We start from the raw sequence: 20800 nt of genomic DNA on the forward strand, positions 1-20800 counted from the left end.
GGTCTCTAAGCAGGTCACTGTCTTTGGTAGACAACAGTGCCATTTAAATTTACCTTCCTCCTAGAACCAAACATCAGGCACATAAGGGCTGCCAGGTAAGCATCACTACTCTACACTATCTAGGTAAAGTTTAAAAGTGTAAAGGTTTTAAAGGGGTAGTGCGGCGTTTAACATTTATTCACTAAATGACACACATTACAAAGTTATACAACTTTGTAATGTGTGTTAATAAAGTGAATGGCCCTCTTCCCCGTGTTCCTCCCACCCCAGAAGTGTGGTGCAGTATACAATTGCTGTCGATCCTGGCTGACATCTTGGGTCGACAACATCATCTTCGGGAGGCTGGCTGGATCGCTCCAGCCCTCCCTCATGCCAGTTCCCCTCTGCCGCGTCATCAGCTGCTCAAATGTCGCACTACCCCTTTAAGCTGTATCTGTTGTATTCTGAATCACTGTGGGCAATAATCAACTGAACAGGCCTGCGTTGCCTTGTGCAATAGAACTAAGGGGCTAGGGATCACACATCTGTCATTTTGCATGATTGACCATAGATCTGCTTTTAATTGGCATGTGTCATGCTTTTTTGTGGGATGAAAAGGTGCAGACATGGCAGCAGTTTTAGCTCTGCTTTATGGAAGCATAGTATAATAAAGAAGGTGAGAGTGAATGTAAGTCACCATAGTGGCACATGAAAGCAGGTTTGGTAGAAGGGGGGCAGAGTTTGGCCTTATATGACATGTGGTCTGAAGGCCCTACAGAAGGACACATCACAAGAAAACACTCTGTGGTCCCAGATTAACTCCTCATATAAATAATAACCGATGCTGCCATCAGCGGTGCAGAACGATCAGACTTGTCCCTACTGACACGGTCCCTTCTTTCAAGATACCAGAATAAAATGTTCTGTCCTGTCTTAAAAGGAAGTGGGGATTTAAAGTTACAGGCGCGCTTACTCACTTTCCCTTATGCTTACTATAATTAAAAAATGCCTGAATGATCCTAATAGCAGCCGATGCGACTGACAGGCACTAATTGCTCTGTATCAGGCCAAGAGAAGATGAATGTTGTCAAAAACCACAAGTCAGACGAACTGATTCTGCCTGAGTCTGACACCATGTTCCCATGTACAAACCAGTTTTAACTGGAGCCTTTCCAGCGTCAAAAGAAAATCCTTGCCTGCATTTTTTAATTTCTGTCAAGCTTTGTTGTTTTAAGTGAGACGCCTTTAAACAAGCATGGCAGATTTACTACGGCTCACATTATAGAAGAGAAAAAAGTTTATAAACAATCGACCTACAGGACGTACAAGATGTAGTAATTGCACATCACTTATGATGTCACATAGAAATGAAAATAGTCTCACACACTTCTATATCAACAGTTCTTATAAGGCCCTCAAGTGTAAGGCTGAAATAGGGCTTCCATACAAAAGCATAGGTCCTTTACCATTCCTACGTATGCTTCCAATTTCATATGGAGTCATCTCCCCCCTTTAGATTTCATACAAATTCAATAGAAGAAAAGTTATGCCCTGGTTGCTCAGCATTTATACATGGGTACTTTCTGGGGGGTGTGATTATCTTCTTACATAATAACCAGCAGTCAAAAGCCATTGTATACACGTGATATGAATGTCCGCTGAATTGGCAAACTAACTGTACATAGCAGATGTCAAGGAAAAGAAAAAACTGGGCAAATGGAATTCAATATGCCAGTGGCTTTTGGTCATTTTACATGGGTTCTGGACAGGGCTGTATTAACAGCTGCTGCTGCCCTAGGCACTAAACCTGAAGATGCCCCATCTTCACGCACCTATTGGCGATACCAGACCTGACCAATACCACCATGCCCCCCACCCCTCTGGAAAAGACACCAGATTTACTAGCAAGTCTGAATAGGAGGAGGGAAACTAAAAAATAAAAACAAAACAAATAGTTTTTTCTGTCCCCCTGCTCCCTGGTGCTGCCCCCTGCAAGGTGCTGCCCTAGGCACCGGACCACGGGTGCCTAATGGTAAATACGGCCCTGGTTCTGGGAAAGCAATTGCCAACCTGTCAGCTCAGCGCTAGCCACCCCCCTCTAGAACACACAGTGAGCGGGGAGCATAGGGAGGGGCCCTCTGAATGATCCTTAGATCGTTTGGGTGGCCCATTGAAATCGGGGGGGGGGTCTTCTGCCGTCACTTGTATTTCACAGAGCAACGTGCAGCAGACTGATGGTGATCTATTAACATGTTGAAAGACCGTGATCAGTCGACATCATGCATGTAAGCTGATCTTGCTTTTCAACCTGTGCTATTATACTGAGTATTGGCCTGAACGGTTGGTGATTGGCCAAGGCTGATAACTGCTTGGTGTAATAGGGCTTTACAAGATCAGAGATTGTTGGCCTCATGTCCTGTTTAAGTAGGGTCATGTGCAGTTGACGAACAATGATCTTTAGGTCTGCACAGTCCCAATGATATTTGCTTAGTATAGTGTTTTAATAGGCCTTCTTGACATTTGCCTTTTTTGTTGTTGATCTAGACCACAATGGATATCTGTATTCAGCTGTGTTATGTGGTGTCCTATCTCTTCTCCATCATATACAGCCCAGTGTGTGCTGCTACTCCTTTAATTAACCCCTCAGTAGTTGTTCTTCCCATTCACAGATTAACTAGAATGGATACTGATGCAGCCTGTGTCTCCTCTTAATGCTCATCCAGCTTTCATACAAAACAGTTAAAGTGTCACCGTCGTTTCATTTTTTTTTGTAGAAGTCAATAGTACAGGCGATGTTAAGAAACTCTGTACGGTTCAGGGAAGAAACTCTGTAATTGGGTTTATTAGCCAAAAAATGCATTTTTATCATGAAAAAGCAGTTTGAAGCTCTCCCCCCTGTCTTCATGGTTGTCTTATGGAGAGGGGAGGGGTGGAGGGAGATGAGGCACCAAAACAGGACAACAAAGAGTTACTTTACAGCTACATCACAGGGCTATCTCCTCTGAAGTCAGCACTGACCTCTGAATACCAGCTTTCACACAGGTCTCTCTGTGTAACCCTTTGTTCTCTGCTCTCTGCGGACGACTAATCTCCCCCATCCCCTCTTCATAGGTTATACAGGTTCCAACTGATGTAAAAGAGTCGAGATTTCCTCATAATGAGCAGTGAATGAGACAGAGGAGGAGGAGGAGGGGGGGGGGCTGGGCAAAGTCTTTTTGAATGCAGATAATGTCATATATATGCCTAATAAACCAAATTACAAAGTTTATTAAAATCGCCTGTACTATTGATTTAAAATAAAAAAATAATGACAGTGACACATATTTCATAAGAGTTGGAATTCAGTTAGGCCTGGGCTAAAAGGAGACTTTTTGTAGCGATATAACTGATGTGTCACGTACATTTTTTATACCCTTTAAGGACATAGGGGATTTTGGCCTTAAGGACAGAGAAGTTTTTTTTTTTTTGCATTTTTGCATTTTTTTTTTTTCCTCCTTGTGATAGCGCTTTCTTTTATTTTATTTATATTTTTTCTGAGAAATAATGTGACAAAAAAAAAATCAGGAATCCTGTCACTTTTTTTACCTTTCTTTGTTTATGCTGTTCACCATACAGGAATAGTATTGTTTTAGCTTAATAGATCAGACAACTGTGCACGCTATAATATCAAATATGTGTTTTTATTTTTACATGTTTTATTTGTAAAATGGTAAAAGTGGAAGATTTACACTTGTAGGGGGAGGGGCTTTGACATATTTTTTAAAACTTTTTCTTAACTTTTTTTTTTAAATACTTTTTAAGTCAACCTAGGGGACTATTACATGCAATCATTAGATTGCATACACTGTTCAATGCTATGCCATTGTGTAGCATTGATGAGTGTTTTCAGCGCTGTGCACATAGTCTGTCTGAGGCAGACTCTATGACTAGACTGCCGATCAGACAGCACAGAAGTATTATACCTTGGCTGAGTGTTCATTTTTTCTCGGTGCACAGAGGAGAGGGCTAAGCTTTTAGAGATTGCTTATCTCCATAAGAACAAAAGGATCAGGCAGTTGAAATTCAACATGCCCAATCCTTCTCTTCCCCAATAAGGAGGCCACCATACAAATGACAGTCATGTCCAGAATTAATGTCATCAATGGGCATTCACAGGCCTGTGTAAAAGTGCCAGTGATCTGCCGACAAAGGAGCAAATGCTTGCTGGCTGATTGGATCTTTTGTGCGGATCATTCACTGCATCATTGTCATCTACCCTGTATAAACAGGTTATGTGCAGCCAACAATGATGCATGGAATGGTCCAATCCAACGATTGTTCATGTGGCTCGTCCACATGATTTTTGGTTCATTGAAAAGGATCAGCAAATAAGTGCTGATCAGCGATAGGCACTCTCTTGCAGCAACCCATGTAAAAGGTCTGTTACATGCCTACACTTGGATCCGCTTCATAGCAATCCAGTATGAATCATACAGAGCTGACAACTCTATTTCAAGCCCCAATAAAGGACCACCTACAATTTCTATTTCATGTTGGAGGGTGTTGCTCCATTTGAAGTAGATGATCAATATACATAGACTATAATGGACTTGAAAATCTGCTGTATTTCAGAGGGTTTTTTTCAAAGACTGTAGTGTTTTGTAGTACATCTATCTTATGGATCATATTGTTGTGTTTATATGCTTGTAGATGTAGTGTGCTTGCAGTGGTCACCTTCAGTACACGTACTGTTGAAGTGTATAGTCGACTGTGTTCTCACTGATTCCTTTCATCACCTTTATATAAAACGTTCCTAGAAATGACTTCAGACTTTGTTCACAATAACCCATTAGCAACAGTACTGTAGTAAAAAGGCCCCTCCTGCTACTCCGGTCATGGATATCTTTTACTATAAAATACGATCAGGCTCTTTAAACTCAGATTTGCTTTCAGTGCTCTGATAGTGATTTATGTAGTATTGAATAGCTTTTTATGACAGTCTAGATTTAATGTTTATAGCCTATAAAATGAAAATTCCTGTGGATATCAAACATTTTGACAGTATATGAAACATGTCCTCCTGTATATGAAATGCTGCACTTACATTTAATGAGTTACCCGACTATTAATTTGTAACAAACCATTTTGGAGGTTTTTAAAGGGACAAAGGGAAGTGCGCCAGAGTGGGAACTGTTCTACCCCGTTCATATCGGAGTCAGTATAGGTGAACCCTGGACAGGATGTAGAAATAACATTAGGCCAATGTCTTGTTTTCCTGTGCTTCTAGTTGTGTATTCATTGAGATGGCTGCTCTTCTCTCTCTTTTTTGGATTTATATAATGTGCGGATATATTTTGGGACAACTGTTTGGCTAAGAATACTGATCATACACAAGATGTAAACCCACCCTGATTAAGAGAACACGTAATAATCCGTTCCTAATTCCAAATTTAATATAGCATCCAGAAACCTGACCGTGTGAACACTGGTGTGCACCCAGCTTTTATGCTAGGTTCACAAGGTGTTTATCCAGTATGTCACTGGTATCAGTCAGCAGCCTACATTTGGGCCCCTTTTAAATGGTGTACATTCAGTAAGTGGGACTTAAAAGCATGGTCTTCTGTGCTTTTCTGTTCTATTTAATTTGCATACACAAGAAGAAAGAAACCTAAATGTAATCGCTAAGGGCTCTCTTACACGGGCCGATGCAGCGCCACAAGTAAGGGCCCTATTCCACCGGACGATTATTGTTCGAATCTAAACGATAATCGTTCAGTTGAAATGCGGTTAACGATTAACGACCAAACGAGAAACCGTTGATCGCTTTATAAGACCTGGACCTATTTTTATCGTTGCTCGTTCGCAAAATAGATACGTTCCCAATAGATACGAACGCAATAGCGAATAAATAGCGAAGAAAAACGATCGCAATTACGATCATAAGTAACGATTATGGTTCCATGGAAATGAGTAAACGTTTTCAGGTCTTTCGCAATAGCGGTCGTTTGAGATCCTTAACGATTATGCAAACGATAATCGTCCGGTGGAATAGGGCCCTAAGCACTGGTCAGTAAGGTTGTTGCTGTTTTGCACACCCTTCACAAGGCTAAGTCAAAGGTGCGGCTGGCCCACACAAACCATCGCTGTATCAGTCTTGACACCTTTTTGCTTTATGGTTCGCCTCACATTCCCATTTACACAGGAAGACATGCGGACAAAAAATTATTTAAATGGCCACACAAAATGCAAAGAAAATGATCAGCCGATGGACGAGAGATTTCTCATTTGTTTTCCGATCATTGATTCTTTTACATGGGCAGATTATCAGCAGTGAGCGCTCCAGCCTGCTGATGATCAAACCTGTGTAAAGGACCCTAAGCGACTACATTTAGGCTATTGAAACGAATAGGGTTTGCTGGAGTACGCCACAGTATATATCGGCATCCTGCTCTAGGTGGGATGCTGACAGATACTAGTGTGTTGCTGTGTGAACCTGGCCTAATTTATTACAAAAAAAAATCTGCCGGTGAAATATCTATTCCTGTCACCTACAAGCAGGTATATGGGAAGAATTTTTTTTACTCTCAGACATTTCTGCACCAAATCTTCTATGTAAGTTATAATATAGACAGTGTAAGCAGAGCGCCTCTCTGACAGGGACAACCAGGTATTTTTCTAGAACACCTCTTTACCTGTCTGCTTACACTGCTACCTGCTCACAGACTTCTCCCAGTTTATCAAGTGATCTGTAGTGTGGAGGAGAAATCCTGGTGAGCTCTGCCGAGCTGGCAGTAATTGGAGCCTAACAGGATGTCCGTTTAGACAGGAAGCAAATAGTCAACTGTTGTCAATAGTCCGCCTTCAGGTCTGTGTCTTCTGATCCTCCCACAACACAGGAGATGAAGGAACCGAGAAGTGTAATGAAAGAAAACACATCACCATACTATAAGAAAAGTCTCAGCCTGAACACAATAACCATGACACGGAGGAGTGCTGCTCCTTATTGACTTAAGGCAGCTATTGTCTCGTGCCTTTCCCAATGATTATTTATTTTCCTGTCTTATCCATTATTTCATTACACAGATGTTTTATTGTGATCCATCGTATCAAAACGCCTGGCTCCAGCATTGTACTCTGCATACTTACTGATCATTTCTGATTGTGAGCTGTGCCTGCAGTGATTGTCACATACAGCGATAGCGTGTTATGTATAGTCCGACCAAAAATCACCCATGATGGTTAAGGTAATCATTATGTAGGTGGATGAAATCAGATCCGTGGTATTAAGAAACAGTCAAACATGTTGTGTTTGTTTTTTTAGATAGTTTTTAGTATACCGACTCCTTTCTTGGATTGCTTAGGATAGGGGCATTTGTTTAATAGAATTGTGGTGCAATAGAATACAATCCGCTGCTGTTCTGCAAAACATGATTTTGGTTTTGTATCTCTGTTGCAATTATTTTTTTTTTTTTTGCGCAGATGTCCTTGGAACTCTTTTTCTAAGGGTAAATTCACACGTATGGATCCGCAGTGGATTTTACGGTGCGAAATCCACTGTGGATCCTATGCCGATGATCTTCAATGAGGATACATACTCGCTGCTAGTATGTGCGTGACATCGCCATTAACCCCCCCCCCCCCAGCGGCCGGAGCATACTTTACCTGCTCTGCTGCAGCCACTGATTGGCTGAACGGGATGAGAAGACTGCGGGAACCCCCGAAGTAAGACTGAGCGGGGAGGAGGTAAAGTATGCTCCGGCTTCCCCCGGGGGGGGGGGGGGGTGCAGGTTATTCGAGTGCTGTACTTTAATGGGTATATGGGAGCAGGAATGGTCCTACCTTTTCTACTCTCCAGTCCTCCACTGCCTTTTTCTGCCTGTCCATGATATTTCCACAGATGAGAGGGGGGCAAGAGCAACTTCCAGCAGTGAGCAATAGCTGCATGATGTTACCGATGTCGCAGTGACATCAGGCAGCTATTGGACATTGTGTACAGGTGTGCTTTCACCCGCAATATGCTCCCTTCCGAATATCCCCTTTAACCTTCTTCATAGCACGATTATCAGCATCGAGCAATACTAGAAAGGCTCATTTGGCCAATAATCGGAGTGTGTAAAAGTGACAGAAATCAATCAATGAGCAGGAACGCCCCCACTCATTCGCTGATCAGATCTTTTGTGTGGTGGTAAAATCCATCAAAACAGAAGATGTGCAGCCTATAACAATGGATGTCACAATGACTGCACAATGGTCATTCTTGATTCATGTGGCCTGGCCGTTCGGTTGATTGTGCCTTGTATAGGCACTGCAAATGAACGCTAATCTCTCTGATCAATAACTGTTCCATTCAAACTCCTCTCCACAGCTACTGTGGGCTTTCATTTACTATTGCCAATGTTAAAATTGCTTCACAGTTCAAGCAGTACAACAGACACTTATGGTACTTTTACACGGAGCGATAATTCGCCCGATCGCACGCTAAACAATTTTGAATGAAATATGTTTTTTTTATAACGATCAGCGTTTAGACGGAACGATACATCGTTCGGAAAATTCGCTATGCGATAGTTTTGCAATCGTTTAAGCCTATCTCACACATAGGTGAAATCGCTGAAAGAATGTTTACACGGAACGATCTGCGAATTTTTTGCGAACGATCAACGATGATCTGAGAACATGTTGAAAGATCAAAATGAACGATTTTTTTGCTGGTCGTTTGATTGTTCGCTGCGTTTACACGTACGATTATCGTTCGAATTCGACCGTTACCGTGCAAAAACGAACAATCAATCATCCCGTGTAAAAGGACCATTAGTCACCTACTAGTATATCGCTGTGTGTAATAGGGCCAGCGATCAGCTGATGAACATTAAAAAAAACACTCGAAAGTCATTAACCAATGGCTTCTTGCCATCAATTAATTCATTGTGTGACCCAAACTACCCTACGCTTGAGCCATGTAATAGGCTCTGTAAACAAGCGCCAATCTGCAAGATTACTACTTGTTTGCTTAGAGCAGTGTTATAGGGCCCTTAAAAGGGGTAACCACCTAAGAACGCAAAAATGAAATGCTAGCTGGTCTTACTCACCAAGTCCCCCTGAGTATTTTGAGCCATTTCCTGTCTTTGTAGCTGCTGCCGTTCCTGAGATACAAGTTTTTCTAAAAGCCGATCTATAACCAAGATAGAAAACTACATTTCCCATCATGCATTCCCTGATTGGTCCGTAATAGGGCCAGCGATCGGCTACTGAACATGAAAACACTCCAAAATCATTAACCAATGGCTTCTTAACATCACTCGCCCCCTTAACTTCCTTTCCTGCCCACTGCTGTCATTACTATTTCACAGTAAACACTGGAATGTTTTTTTTTTTTTTTTTTTTACTGATTTTGCATCACATCACCCCAATATGTATTCTATACTAGCTGATGTAGCAGAGCTGACACATGCATGGTGTAGCTATGTGCTTCATAACGGGCATCTGTTTACTTAGGTCTGTAGTGTAGGTTTAGATCTCTGCTTGCTGACTGTAAATGAAAACATTCTAGTTCCATCAAGACTCTAAGAACATCTAAAACGCTTACAATTTGCAGAGCAGAGATACAAAGACAGGTATGTTTACCTGCATTCACTGACAGCAATCAGAGAGAGAACTGTAACTTTTCATGTACACATGTAGGTCTATGGAAGCAGCACAGGTGCATGGAAATGATACAGATAATGTCTCCTGGGGTCGGGTTACCAAGTCAATAGACAGCTCACCTGGCCCCCGGAGAGGAGATCACATGTCCTGTGACTACAAAGGGAAGAGGGAGCTGAGTGTGGTCAGAGTGGACCCAGAGTAGAGGATTTTAGACATCCAGAGCGGATAAGAATGAGAAAAAAAAACAGGGTGCAAGATAGGTTACACATGTATATTAGATGTAGGGTGGTATTGGGAAGGGGGATTGTTTAGAACATTGTTTTTGTTACCCAGATAACTCCTATCATGTCACATGCAGCTTCAGTATATAGTGTATTTTGGAATTTTCAGCTCTATTCTTGATATTCCCAATTTTAAGGTTAGGATGGACATAGAAGCATTGCTTATTGTCAGTAATTTGTATGTTTTTACCCTGAAATATCTATTTTAAATAAAAAAAAATGTTGCTATCATTGGAATAGTTTTTTTGTGTTTGTCCCTTTTTTTTTTTTAAGATGGCAAAAAATTTAGAGCCCTTGCTAAAGCAAGTCATTTCTGGTAGTAATTGTGAGCTTGTATGAGCTTTTAGAGCCACCTTAGACTTCTTGGATTCTCCTTTTTGGCCTTTTTTTTTTTTTTTTTTTAATTTTGCTTATTTTTAATCTTTTGCAGAAAACCTGTTTTGTTAGTGGTCATTGAAGTGAGCTATTATTTTTCCGTGAAGCCTTGTGGCCTCTTTGTCTTGTCTCGTGGGTGTAAATTATTTCCCTAATCATTATGATTTCTTTTATACAGTAACCTTGATTGATCTGGGCCGTGGAGTGACACACTGGGGAACTCCTCTTCTATAAATCATACCTTCTGTTTTCAAGGATGAGTTTAGTCATTGACCTTGTAATATTCAAGCTAGCTGTTCTATAAGCTGTAATTGTAGAGAGAATGTTGCTGTGTTAGATTAAAAACAAATCTTCATGTTCTATATGAACCACTGCATGTTTCTTACAGTGTGATTGTCTAAGTGTGTGCAAGTGTAGTTAAATAAAAAGAAAAAAAAAAGAACTAAAAAAAAGTAAAATTTCTGACGTGATGAGTGACTTGCACTAAATTTCTAGATTGGGAAGCGACCACAAAATTAAGTAACCCCCCCCCCCCCATATGACTCTTAATTTAGTCAATAATATAAATGGAAAAATGGATGCAACACCCAATCTGATCTGGCTTCAGCCATAGCCCCCATTTAATCCCCATCACAATAAATAGGCGTTATAGCAACATCCAAGTGTCACATGTCATAAATGCCAAGTTAGCAGGAGTCTGGCAGCTTGTTCTTCTTCACACTTGTGACAATATTGATTGACATGTAGTAGGTGTCAAGTGTCGTCACCCACTCTGCCCAGCTCCTGTGGTTTGGTTAAAGTACATCCTTAGAAATAAAGGCAGTGGTAGCCATTTTTATACTAGAAATTACCTTCAGGCCTTGTTTAGTTTTGGTATATTTTTTTTCTAGCCATAACAAGGAGTACTTGAAATGTTGTAAAAGAAAAAAAAAACACTATAACATGTTAAATCCTTCACCTCTGCAATGTCATCATGCTGGTGTTCCTTGAGATGAGCGAACCTCCAGCATGCTCGAGTCCATCCGAACCCGATCGTTCGGCATTTGATTAGCGGTGGCTGCTGAACTTGGATAAAGCCCTAAGGCTATGTGGAAATCATGGATATAGTCATTGGCTGTATCCATGTTTTCCAGACAACCTTAGAGCTTTATCCAAGTTCTGCAGCCCCCGCTAATCAAATTCTGAACGATCTGGTTCGGATGGACTTGAGCATGCTCAAAGTTCGCTCATCTCTAGCATCCACATAACCATCGCAGCTGTAGTGGTGATACTACTATATACCATTGTCTGCCCCCATGGCTCAAATACTTTTTAGTATTGTCTTCTAACATCCCTGTCTCTTTTGGACCATAATGCCTCAAATCTAGTTGTTACCGTTTTATAGCTGTTCTTTTTTATTTTCCCTTGACTTCTGCTGTGTATTTGCTTGTTTTGTCCATTTATTCTGTCTTTACTTACGGATCCTAATGTCTTAATTCTTTGACAGAGAGAACTCGATACAACAGCAACCGTATTGGCAAACAGACAAGATGAAAGTGAGCAGTCTAGAAAAAAACTTATTGATCAAAGTCGAGAATTCAAGAAGAACACTCCCGAGGTGAGTCAATAACTCATATTTCTTGTTTGTGTAGCAGGTAAGAGAGCACTGTCTGAGCCTTCCAATGGACCTTAACAGATGGTTGTGGCTTAGGAGAAAGTAGATAGTCAGGGCAGTTAAATGCAGCACTTCTTATTTCTGCCTTAGTATACATGAGTTAAAGGGGGTTGACTTTTTTTTTTTTTTTTACTATATAAGTTGTTTTAGTAAGGCACTTTCAGATGCATAATCCTTTCATTGTTATTCCAACACCCCCTGTCCCAAGTACACCTCCTCCGTCTGTCATAGACAACTATGGAGGAGCATGTGACAATACACACGTCGGTCTGCCTCTTCTACTGTGTCTTTGCTGCTTGCTTCAGTGTACATGTACTGCAGAGTGACGCATATTGCCTCATGCTCCTGCATAGCCGGATATGTTATACCTGGAGAGCCAGGTTCATTTGAATGCCAGAGAGGGCTTATGGATAAGAGTAGGCTTATTCATAAGAGTGGTGCTGTTTTGGGGAAAAAGCGGCCATGTTTTAGCTGATGGATTTTTAAATCTTTCATTTATTTTTGTTTTAATACGTACCTAATATTCACTCCTGGGGGCTTATCTGAAGCAGCAGAATGTAATGGGCAAGCAGACACTATGGGATGGCATCACCAGCTGTGCCCATTACTCCAGTGATGGGGTTTGTGGACCTCAGTCTCAGACTATTTCTTTTGGAGGGAAGCAGTAACCTGTTGCTTTGCAGCTGGATAAAGCTATCCAAAATTGTGGTTATTCTGTGCGCTCATTAACTTCTGTAGGAGTTAAGTAAACTGCATATGGCGTCCCGGTATGGCAGGTGGGGCTGGGGGGTGTCAAATTTCGAGAAAGGTGTGGGATTCACATCTGTCATACATATGGCTATACCCTAAATGTCAAAATAAGGACACCCCTTTAATTACTCTTTAATTCTCATTGATTTGATTTATAGACCTTTTTAAGGGGTATTCTCACCTCTCAAAGAAATGGCATGTTGATAGCATATGCATTATATTATGGTTGGGGCTCTGATGTATAGAACCATTGCCAATCTATAGGACCCTATCATTACATCTGGGTGGTGGTAGTGCAGTTTTGCAGGTAAAAACTCAGATAGGGATGCAGCATTACAGCAACACTGAATACCACAGCTTTGACTGGACAGGCATGAGGGAAATTGTAGTTTTGCAGCAGCAGGAGAGCGGCAAATTTGACACCCCTGCTTTATTCCCTTTATTCTCACAATCTGTCAGGGCCAAAGAGGTCAGATCTCCAACAGTCATAACATGATAGCATATTCTAGCTATATATTCCATCCCTTTATGAAAGGGAAACCCCCCCTTTAAATTTCAGTTTTGATATGACTGTACATTAGTAAATATGCTTTGAATTGACAGAGGACAGACAACCACATCTTTTTGCGTATAATCATCTCCATGACACCCATGTCATATGTTCTTCCTGCCTTTTGTTTAGAATATTATTCATCAGAGTAGATAGAACAGAAGAAGAATTGTATTGGCAGTGAACAGGTTAATATAATTAGCACCCCGGAGACACATATGCATTTTGCCCTTGGATGCACAAACTGTTTTTAGCATCAACAGCTGGTTTCATGTTTGCACTGTTAAACTGAATATTTTCTTGGTGGATTGCCTCTGAGCAATTTCTTAGTAATCGCTTCTCATGCATGTGAAAAGTAGCATCCTTTAAGGAAGGAGTCTAGGAAATGAAATGCATACTAGGATCTCTGTACTCCCTTCACTCCCAATCTGGAAGTGTGTCAGGGAACATGTCAAATATTGTCTTAACCTTCTGTGGAAAAAAAAAATCCTCATTTGTTGATAAAAAGTATAATTCTTAATCATTAGTAAATGAGAAAAGTAGCCAATGTTTAAACGGTTTATCCAGAATTACAGGCCTCTTTGCTTCAAAAACAACGCCACACCTCTCCTCAGGTTGTCTGTGGTATTACAGTTCAGCTCCATTCACTTCAACTGAACTTGACGTCTAGGTTGGACGTGATGGACCCTTGTCTTCTTTCAACTTTATTAGCTATGTAACTATGAACTGAACAGCAAAAAAATGGCCATTGTTTTGTAAGCCTGCATAACCCCTTTAATTATGTTACTTTTAGGGTGCGTTCACACGTACAGGATCTGCAGCAGATTTGAAGTTACAGATTCAGAGCAAATCGAATCGGGTGATGAAATCTGCTGCGGATTTGCTGCAGATCCTGTACGTGTGAACGCACCCTTACAGAGATATTAACAGGGCCTGTATTCTTGTAGCAGACACTTTGCAAAAGTAACAGGAAGTGCTGCCATATTGGTTGCCATTAAACTGGTCACTCTTAAACTGATGTCCACATGTCGTCTTGTACAAAACAAAGCGACTCTTTAATGTTATTTGCTTGTGATGGTTTATGTTATTGCTTTGCAAAAGTAGTTCCCACAGTAAAATAAATAAACTATGAAAGGCTTTCCTATACTGATATATATTATATACACATCTTAGCTGATATTTCGCAGGTATGAGTTAAGAAAATATGACTTTCCTGCATCATCTTCTGGAACTATTCTATGGTCTGAAACCGCCAAAATCAGGCATCTGTTTCAGTAAACTATATGGATGTGTTCAAACAGAGCAGATATGCTGCAGATTCTCCACAGAGTACTACAATAGCAGTAAAATGGATGAGATTTAACTAATCTCATCCAAACTCTGAGAAAAGAAATGCACACAAAACCTGTGTATAAATCGCCCTGCAGTTCCGGGAGATTTATCAAACATGGTGTAAAGTGACACTGGCTCAGTCGCCCCCGGCAACCAATCAGATTCCACCTTTCATTTTCCAAACAGTCTGTGAGGAATGAAAGGCGGAATCTGTTTGGTTACCCGGGGTGACTGAGCCAGTTTCATTTTACACCATGTTTGATAAATCTCCTCCATAGTGTCTATTTATGGAGCAGATTTTCCCAATTGACATGATAAAAAAAAATCTGATAAATCTGCAGTTGTGGATTTAGTGGCATATAAACATTTTCAAGAATTTCAACCTTCGCACCAAGAGATGCAGTCCAGATCTGTACCAGAATTTGCTGCAGACTTTCATGGAGAAACGCTACGGAAAATCTGCCCTTTGTAAATATAAGTAGGCGTTTTTCGGCAGATGCCACTGCTGTACACGGCCCGATTATCGTCTGTCGGCCAAATAAGTGTTGCAGATTGCAGATAATTGGTCTGTGTAAAAAGGCTTTGGTTAGGCAAGGTTTGGTTTTTTTTGTGGGTGGGGGGGTTATTTATTTGCAAATTTTTTTTCTTTCTGCGTACCTAGAAATGAATGATTTATTAACTTTATTGTATTAGGAATATAATCATACTATGATTTGTGTAGTGGTCTTGCAAAACTGTTGCCCTTGTTGGCACAATTTACACGTTAAGTAAAGAATGCTACGTGACTAAATAGTGTGAACACAGTCCTATCTAAGGGGGCCTTTACACAGAGAGATTTATCTGACATATTTTTGAAGCCAAAGCCTGGAACGGAATTGAAAAGAGGAGAAATCTCAATCTTTCCTTTATGACCTGTTCTTTGTTTATAGTCTGTTCCTGGCTTTGGCTTCAAAAATCTGTCAGATAAATCTCTCTGTGTAAAGGCACCCTTAGACATTTAAGACTAGAGATTGACAAAGGCCTCGGCCACCACTTAGGTTACATGGACAGAGATTGCCATGTTACCCTACCGTATTGCAGCTGTAAAAAGTGAACAGCAGCATGGCAATCATTGGCTATACAACCTATGCCATGGCCAATATCACCATGTACCCAGAGCCTTTATAATTTCTATTTACTGTACAGTTCATTGCCAGTACATTTCTTTGACTTAAATATACATATATTTGTTCTTTCCATACCGCCACACTATTGCTGTATTCCTCCTACAGAGGTTACCTATAGAGCAGCCCCCTCGGTTTAATGCGCTTTGCATGGAAAATGCTCTTTTGATAAAGAATAAAGGCAATGTTAGGAACAGGGAAAATAGAGAGTGTTTTTTCTCTACTCCGGGATTCTTTGTGCATTAACACATCCAGAGAGTTGATGAATATATGGAAAAATGGATTTGTGCTTTTACACTGCGTCTACAATGTGACAATAAATCCACTTTTTTTCCTTTTAAAACGTCTAGCTGTATGATTTATGATTGCCTAACGTATTACTAAATTCATAGTAGGTGTTTTAGTTGGCAACGACAGAATCAGGAGATTTTGTAAACCTTTTAGTACCCTGCTTTTTCTTGTGTCTATAGTTCAGTGTGAAATATATGGAAAGAAATGTTTTGAGACAGAAACGTCCACCTTAACTCTTCACACTGTGGTTTCCTGGCGGTAATGCAAACTTTTCCCCAAATGATACATGTTTTGGATTTAAATCTTGTAAACGTTACTGGTTTATTGTACAACATATATCTTCTCTTTTTCTAAATCAAGTTTAATGGAGCAATATAAATTTACTTAAAAAGGTTAGCAAAATTATAAAAATATATTACTGTTTGAAGTGTTACTGTTTTAAAAAAAAATTCACTTGTAATAGAAACATGTCAGTATAATCCATTTATAAAGATATGAATGACACCAATGACAGTGTCAGTGGAGCCTGTGCATTTACTTACATGTTCAAACTTAGTCGGGGTCTGGGTGCTGGCTTTATTTAGCAAGGAGAGAAATGCCCTGCTAAGCACTTCTCCTTAATGTTTCTAATGATCGGTGGGAGTCTAAGGGGCCTATTCCACGCAGCGACAATCAGCCGAATTATCGCTCTGTGGAATAGGGACAAAGATCAGCCGATGATGGTGTCATCGGCTGATTGTTTATTTAGGTACGAACCTAAAATCATGGGGCACCGACCGCGCATCACTACGTGGAATAGCGGTGCGCAGCCGCCGACCGACTATTTCACAAACAGCATACTTTACCTAGCATGTTGCAGGTCTTTACCTGCTCTCCTTCTCTGTTAGTGCCGCGCACAGCAGCAGCTTTAGTGCGGCCTGTCTGAGCTGACAGACCGCTCAGCCAATCACTGGCCAGGACCTCCGCGGCTAGTGATTAGCGGTCTGTCAGCTCAGACAGGCAGCTCCGAAGCTGCTGCTGTGTGCGGGACCGGGAGAGAATTAGCGCAGGAGAAGACCTGCAGCATGCTTAGGTAATGTATGTCCATGCAGGTAACTGTGTCCGTGCAGCCCTCTCTAAATGATTATTGGGGCGTGGAATGGCCCAGTAAACGAGTGCCGATCTAGCAGATTGGCGCTCGTTTACATTATTGATTGGGCCCCCGTCGGCCCATAGAATAGGGCTGTTAGTCCCCAGACACGGGCCAATCAAAACATATCAAAAAGATTTTTTTCCCATCCTCCCCAAACACAAGTTCAGCACAACCGAGCACCCCTGTGTTCTCAATGGGAAGAAGTAAGCGGGAGGTCACCATACACTTTGGAGAGTCAGCTGGTCCTACCAAAGTCCAAGGGTTCTGGATGTATAGGCAATATAGGCAAAGCAGGAAGGCAGCTTACCCCTCCAAACTTCTTCAATCATGCACGGATCCACTTCAGTGCTGTGTTGCATTATATGAAGAAAGAAACAATGATCCAGCAGTGTTGGAAACTAAATAAAATCAAGGTTATTTGCCTAATGTCACCTCCGTCTACACTCAAGATATACAGCTCCCAGAAAAAAATACCATGTTTTTTGTCCATCAAAAAAAATACGGATCCGTTTTGATCCATTTTTTATAATGGAAGTCAATGGAAAAACTAATGCACACAGTTGCATCTGTTTTTTCCATCTGTTTTTCATCCGTTTTTTGAAAAAACAGATTGCACAAACGTAGTGTGAACCCAGCCTTATGCGACACAGCATTGGAGTGGATCTGTGCATGATTGAAGTTGTTTGGAGGAGCTGTATATGTTGAGTGTACACAGAGGGGACATTTGGCAAATAAACTGGACTTTATTTAGCGTTCAACACTGCTGGATCATGGTTTCTTTCTTAAAGTGTACAGGCACCTTAACAGAACTGATTTTATTGCCCACAGCAACCAATCACAGAGCAGCTCTCATATCTTTAGAAAATTCTGAGAGCTAAGAGCTAAACTCTGATTCGTTACTGTAGGCAACAAGAATTAATTGTGATAATTGACGCCCTACCTGCTATTCTCAAAGTGAAAAAAAAAAATGAAATAATGAAATCTTGCTTCAGTTCTCCTTTAAACGAACATTAACCTTATTATACATTGCTTTTTCTAAATGGTACCATTTGTTCTTCAGTAAATGACGTGCTGCAGTCTCTTTGTTTTCTTATTAATGTGACCGCTGTAAGTAATTTATAAATGGTGAAATATATGAGATGAATCTAGATTTTGAGCTTTTCTTCATCAGTTGCTCTCTTGCTAAGTTCCTAATTGCTTATAATTACTGTATCGTACATGAGTAGGCGTAATTTTCTGGTAAACTAACCATTCTGTTCAGACTCATTATACACAGCTCCAGCCGCTTATAATCAGATTCTGACGTGGCTCATCAAAGTTCAACAGGGATAATTTTGCTTTAGTTAACAGTAAATGCACACAGGCTAATCCTTTCCATCAATTCTATGTGCGGTGCTTAGGATCCACAATAAATTGATGTGCTCAAAGAAGATGTATCACATATCCTATCTATCTATCCATCTATCTATCGATACATTATATATATATATATATATATATATATATATATATATATATATATATATATATATATATATATATATGATTTACACACAATTGTAAGGGCAGCCATTATGCCTGAGCTGCTGTTAAGTAGGGATATGCTTTACAGCATACACATGGAACATTGGAATTTATAGGGGGAGATTTATCAACCATGGTGTAAAGTGAAACTGGCTCAGTTGCCCCTAGCAACCAATCAGATTCCACTTATCATTCCTCACAGACTCTTTGGAAAATGAAAGGTGGAATCTGATTGGTTGCTAGGGGGAACTGGGCCAGTTTTACTTTACACCATGTTTAATATATCTCCCCCCATAGTCGGATAATGCCGATTTCTATGCCAGGGTGTTTAGATCAGTGTACATAGAGGCCTTTTTACACCATCAATCACCACCTAGATTTGTGCTCATTTGTGTTGCCATGTTCACGTTTAATAGAATTTAATTGGCGCTATTTTGCCACGAGTTGCGCAATTTGCATTACAATAGCGATATTTTTGCAGTGATTTTGACAGAATCACGGCAAAATAGCGCTGTTTTTCTGCAAATTGCGCAACATAGCACCAATTAATGCTAAATATTCACTATGTGTTAGCATAGCCTTTGTGTGTTTACACAGAAAGGTTTATCTTTAGTTTTATCTTACCTTTTGTGTTTTTGTGGACAAGCCCTTTCTTATTCACCAATATTAATCTTAATTATTGTGTATGCCTCCTGACGTGGAACACGAGTTGTGTCTGTGCTGGTGGCAGACTTCTTTCCTCTACCTAATAAAATAAATATGCATGAGAGTACATGTACTGTACATGTTTATGGGAGGTTAGAGCAGACAGCCGTTGTATCAGACACTGCTCATGGACCCTATTCCTAATCTCAGACAATCCCTTTAAGTCTGTGTTCTTTACTATGACACACCAAACACAGAGGGTACTATTAATATGTAACGCCATGGCTGCTAATGTTATGTAATGTGTAAGTGGTGTGAGGCGACGTATGTATAATTATAGTGAGTGTGGTGTGCTCCGTTCCTTCAGGGTGGGGTTTTATATATTTTTCTAAATGCAGATGAATGTCTCCTGTACTATGTGCGAAGGACATTACTCAACTCTGAGAGCGATCAGGTATTAATCCTGTAATTAACTTACATGACAGCCTGTCTGGGTAATTTAACACCTCGGCTGCAAAGCCATTCATTTATTTATTTCTTCTATTTTAAAAAAAAATCTTTTCCCAATTATTGATGTGAATTAAAAAAATTTAAGAAACATTTACCCTTGTGAAATGATGCAAACTTATCAAGCGAGTACTCAGACGGCAATGTTTACACTTTGTGCAGTTTTGGTGTTTTTTTTTTTTATTTTCATTCCAAAGATAGAAATAGACCCCTAACAGAGAAATATATCTGTGTAGCTGATGGTCATGTGACCTATGCCACACAACGACTAATGTGTTGGAAGAAAGAGACTGAAAAGGAATTTCTATAGTAAATTGTCATTTGCTAAGCGTAAAGCGGACGCCAGTCAAGCCAAAAGTCATCTACATTTGCTACATGTGTCACTGATGTTCTAGTACCTATGACTAGTCTTCACGATGGCTCAGTTGAGTTACTTCTTAAATCTAATAGTATATAAGTAAGAACTATATGTAGTAGAATCAGGAATTTGATGAATACAATGCACAGTCCTCTTTCTGATGACATTATCCTCAGGATCTAATGAGTAAGGGGTTCAACATTGGACACTTCACCCGATCTTGAGGATAGGTTGTCATTAAAGGCCCTATTCCACGGAACGATTGTCGGCCGTATTCGGCCGATATCTGCCATTATGGCCGATTATCGTCCTGTGAAATAGAAGGCAACGCTCAGCCGACATCGTTCATGTCGGCTGATCACTGCAGTCGTTTGTCTTTCAACATGTTGAAAGATAAACGACTCATACAGAAACAATATGCTGCCGTTGCTCCGTGGAATAGGAGCGGCGGCAGAAGACCGCTGCTGTATGCTATGGGCTGCCCAGACGATCTAGCAATCAATGGAATGGAAAGGATGATGTATCAGTCAGTCTTGTGTACATAGAGCCTATGGGATGGTGGCAGCCATCATGTGACAGGACACTTCCTGTGGTGGTCACGTCCTCACATTTTCTGACCTCATGCGCCATGTTTA

At 40.6% G+C, this 20800-nt stretch overlaps 1 protein-coding gene across 4 annotated transcripts in view; it reads left to right on the forward strand.

Moving 5' to 3' along the window:
* The window catches only part of CUX1 (cut like homeobox 1), a 267930-nt gene that overhangs the window by 31684 nt on the left and 215446 nt on the right, over positions 1-20800 (forward strand). For all 4 annotated transcript variants that reach the window (XM_069945829.1, XM_069945827.1, XM_069945826.1 and 1 more), the window contains exon 2: positions 11746-11856. In XM_069945829.1, coding sequence (XP_069801930.1) covers positions 11746-11856 — 111 coding nt within the window. The remainder of the gene's footprint in view (positions 1-11745; positions 11857-20800) is intronic.

Source organism: Dendropsophus ebraccatus, chromosome 11 (assembly GCF_027789765.1).
Source record: "Dendropsophus ebraccatus isolate aDenEbr1 chromosome 11, aDenEbr1.pat, whole genome shotgun sequence".
NCBI lineage: Eukaryota > Metazoa > Chordata > Amphibia > Anura > Hylidae > Dendropsophus > Dendropsophus ebraccatus.